Source organism: Suricata suricatta, chromosome 7 (assembly GCF_006229205.1).
Source record: "Suricata suricatta isolate VVHF042 chromosome 7, meerkat_22Aug2017_6uvM2_HiC, whole genome shotgun sequence".
In the NCBI taxonomy this organism is placed as follows: Eukaryota; Metazoa; Chordata; class Mammalia; order Carnivora; family Herpestidae; genus Suricata; species Suricata suricatta.
The window spans coordinates 793,940-796,273 of record NC_043706.1 but is presented as its reverse complement, the minus strand read 5'-3'; the positions used below and the strand labels follow the sequence as shown (position 1 = coordinate 796,273).

Sequence of the window (2,334 nt, the reverse complement as noted above, 5' to 3'; positions counted from 1 at the left end):
TCATAGATTGGAAGAATAAACATTGTTAAAGTGTCATTATTACCCAAAGCAATCTACACATTCAATGCAATCCCCATCAAAGTTGCACCAGCATTCTTCTCAAAGCTAGAGCAAACTATCTTAAAATTCATATGGAACCACAAAAGACCCCGAATAGCCAAAGTAATATTGACGAAGAAAACCAAAACGGGAGGCATCACAATCCCAGACTTTAGCCTCTATTACAAAGCTGTCATCATCAAGACAGTATGGTACTGGCACAAAAACAGACACATGGACCAATGGAATAGAACAGAGAACCCAGAACTGGACCCACAGGTATATGACCAATTAGTCTTTGTCAAAGCAGGAAAGAGTGTCCAATGGAAAAAAGACAGCCTCTTCAACAGATGGTGTTGGGAGAGCAGGACAGCAACATGTAGAAAAATGAAATTAGACCACTTTCTGACACCATTCACAAAAATAAACTCAAAATGGATAAAGGATCTGAATGTGAGACAGGACACCATAAAAACCCTTGAGGAAAAAGCAGGAAAAAGCCTCCTAGACCTCAGTCACAGCAATTTCTTCCTCGACACATCCCCAGAGGCAAGGGAATCAAGAGCAAAAATGAACTACTGGGACCTCATCAAGATAAAAAGCTTCTGAAAGGCAAAGAAAAAAAATAAAAAAAATAGGCAACAGACAGAATGGGAAAAGATAGTGGCAAATGACATATCAGATACTGGGCTAGTATCCAAAATGTACAAGGAGCTCACTAAACTCCATACACGAAAAATGAATGATCCAGTGAAGAAATGGGCAGGAGACATGAATAGACACTTCTCCAAAGAGGACATCCAGATGGCCAACAGGCACATGAAACGATGCTCAGCGTCACTCATCATCAGGGAAATTCAAATCAAAACCACACTGAGATACCACCTCACACCGGTCAGAGTGGCTAAAATGAACAAGTCAAGAGACTATAGATGCTGGCGAGGATTTGGAGAGACGGGCACCCTCCTACACTGCTGGTGGCAATGTAAACTTGTGCAGCCGTTCTGGAAAACAGTGTGGAGACTCCTCAAAAAACTATCGATAGAAGTCCCCTATGACCCAGCAATAGCACTGCTAGGGATTTACCCAAGAGACACAGAAGTGCTGATGCATAGGAGCACATGTACCCCAATGTTCATAGCAGCACTGTCAACAATAGCCAAAACATGGAAAGAGCCTAAATGTCCATCAACTGATGAATGGGTCGAGAAATTGTGGTATATGCATATACAATGGAATACTACATGGCAATGAGAAAGAATGAAATCTGGCCATTTGTAGCAAGGCGGATGGACCTCGAGGGTGTCGTGCTAAGTAAAATAAGTCAGGCAGAGGAGGATAGATACCATATGTTTGCATTCATAGGTCTAACAAGAGAGACCTGGCAGGGGATCATGGGGAGAGGAATGGGGAAAGAGAGCGAGGGAGAGTGAGGGACACAGATCATGGGAGACTACTGAATACTGAAAATGAACCAAGGACTAAAGGGGGAAGGGGAAGGAGGGAGGGGGTGGTGGTGATGGTGGGGGCACTTGTGGGGAGAAGCACTGGGTGTTATATGGAAACCAATTTGACAATAAACTATTATTAAAAAAATAAAAAAATATGAAACACTGCAACCTGTTTATTAAACAAGGAGACTCATGGTTGCACTAAAGAGTTGGGTGCCCCACGTGGAATGCACAGGTTAGCCCAGTGCCCACCGAGACATGGGCTACTGTGGCAGAGTGTGATGAAATGCTTCTCAGGTAAAGCTGCAATCGAAAGTGCACTGATGAGTAGTTCCCATGCAGTTTTATGATTAGTTTGAATGAATGAGTTTACATTTTAATTTATATTATTACATATTTTATTACTTAATGCAATTAGTATTTCAGTGTATACCAACCAGAGCAGACTATTTTTAATACATTTTCACAAACAGTGCATTTCGTGGTTCCAAGTATCTTTGACTATATGTCAAAGTATAAGTCAAGTGTCTTTGCCTAACATAGTTATACTGAATATCAGAAACTGATCTGTTCTGGAAGATCACACGTGAAATTTGAGGAAATAGGAGACAAGAAAGAGTGACTAGAGAAAACCCTACAAACCTTTTGTAACTGTTAATAATTTCAGATGTCACTTGGTGGTAAAAATGATGCTGACTAGGTTGCCTAATGCCCCCTTTACTTCTTTATTCCTCAGGGTGTAGATAAAAGGGTTCAGGACAGGGGTCACCACTCCATAGAAGAGTGCCATGGATTTGGGCTGGTCTCTTGAGATGGAGGATGGAGGCTGAAGGTACATGCTAAT

General features: G+C 41.7%; 1 protein-coding gene across 1 annotated transcript in view; it reads right to left on the bottom strand.

Moving 5' to 3' along the window:
* Positions 1-2,160: 2,160 nt before the first annotated feature.
* The window catches only part of LOC115296439 (olfactory receptor 2J3-like), an 11,813-nt gene continuing 11,639 nt past the window's right edge, over positions 2,161-2,334 (bottom strand). Inside the window, exon 3 of the mRNA XM_029944898.1 lies at positions 2,161-2,329. Within this exon, the coding sequence (XP_029800758.1) occupies positions 2,161-2,329 (169 nt within the window). The remainder of the gene's footprint in view (positions 2,330-2,334) is intronic.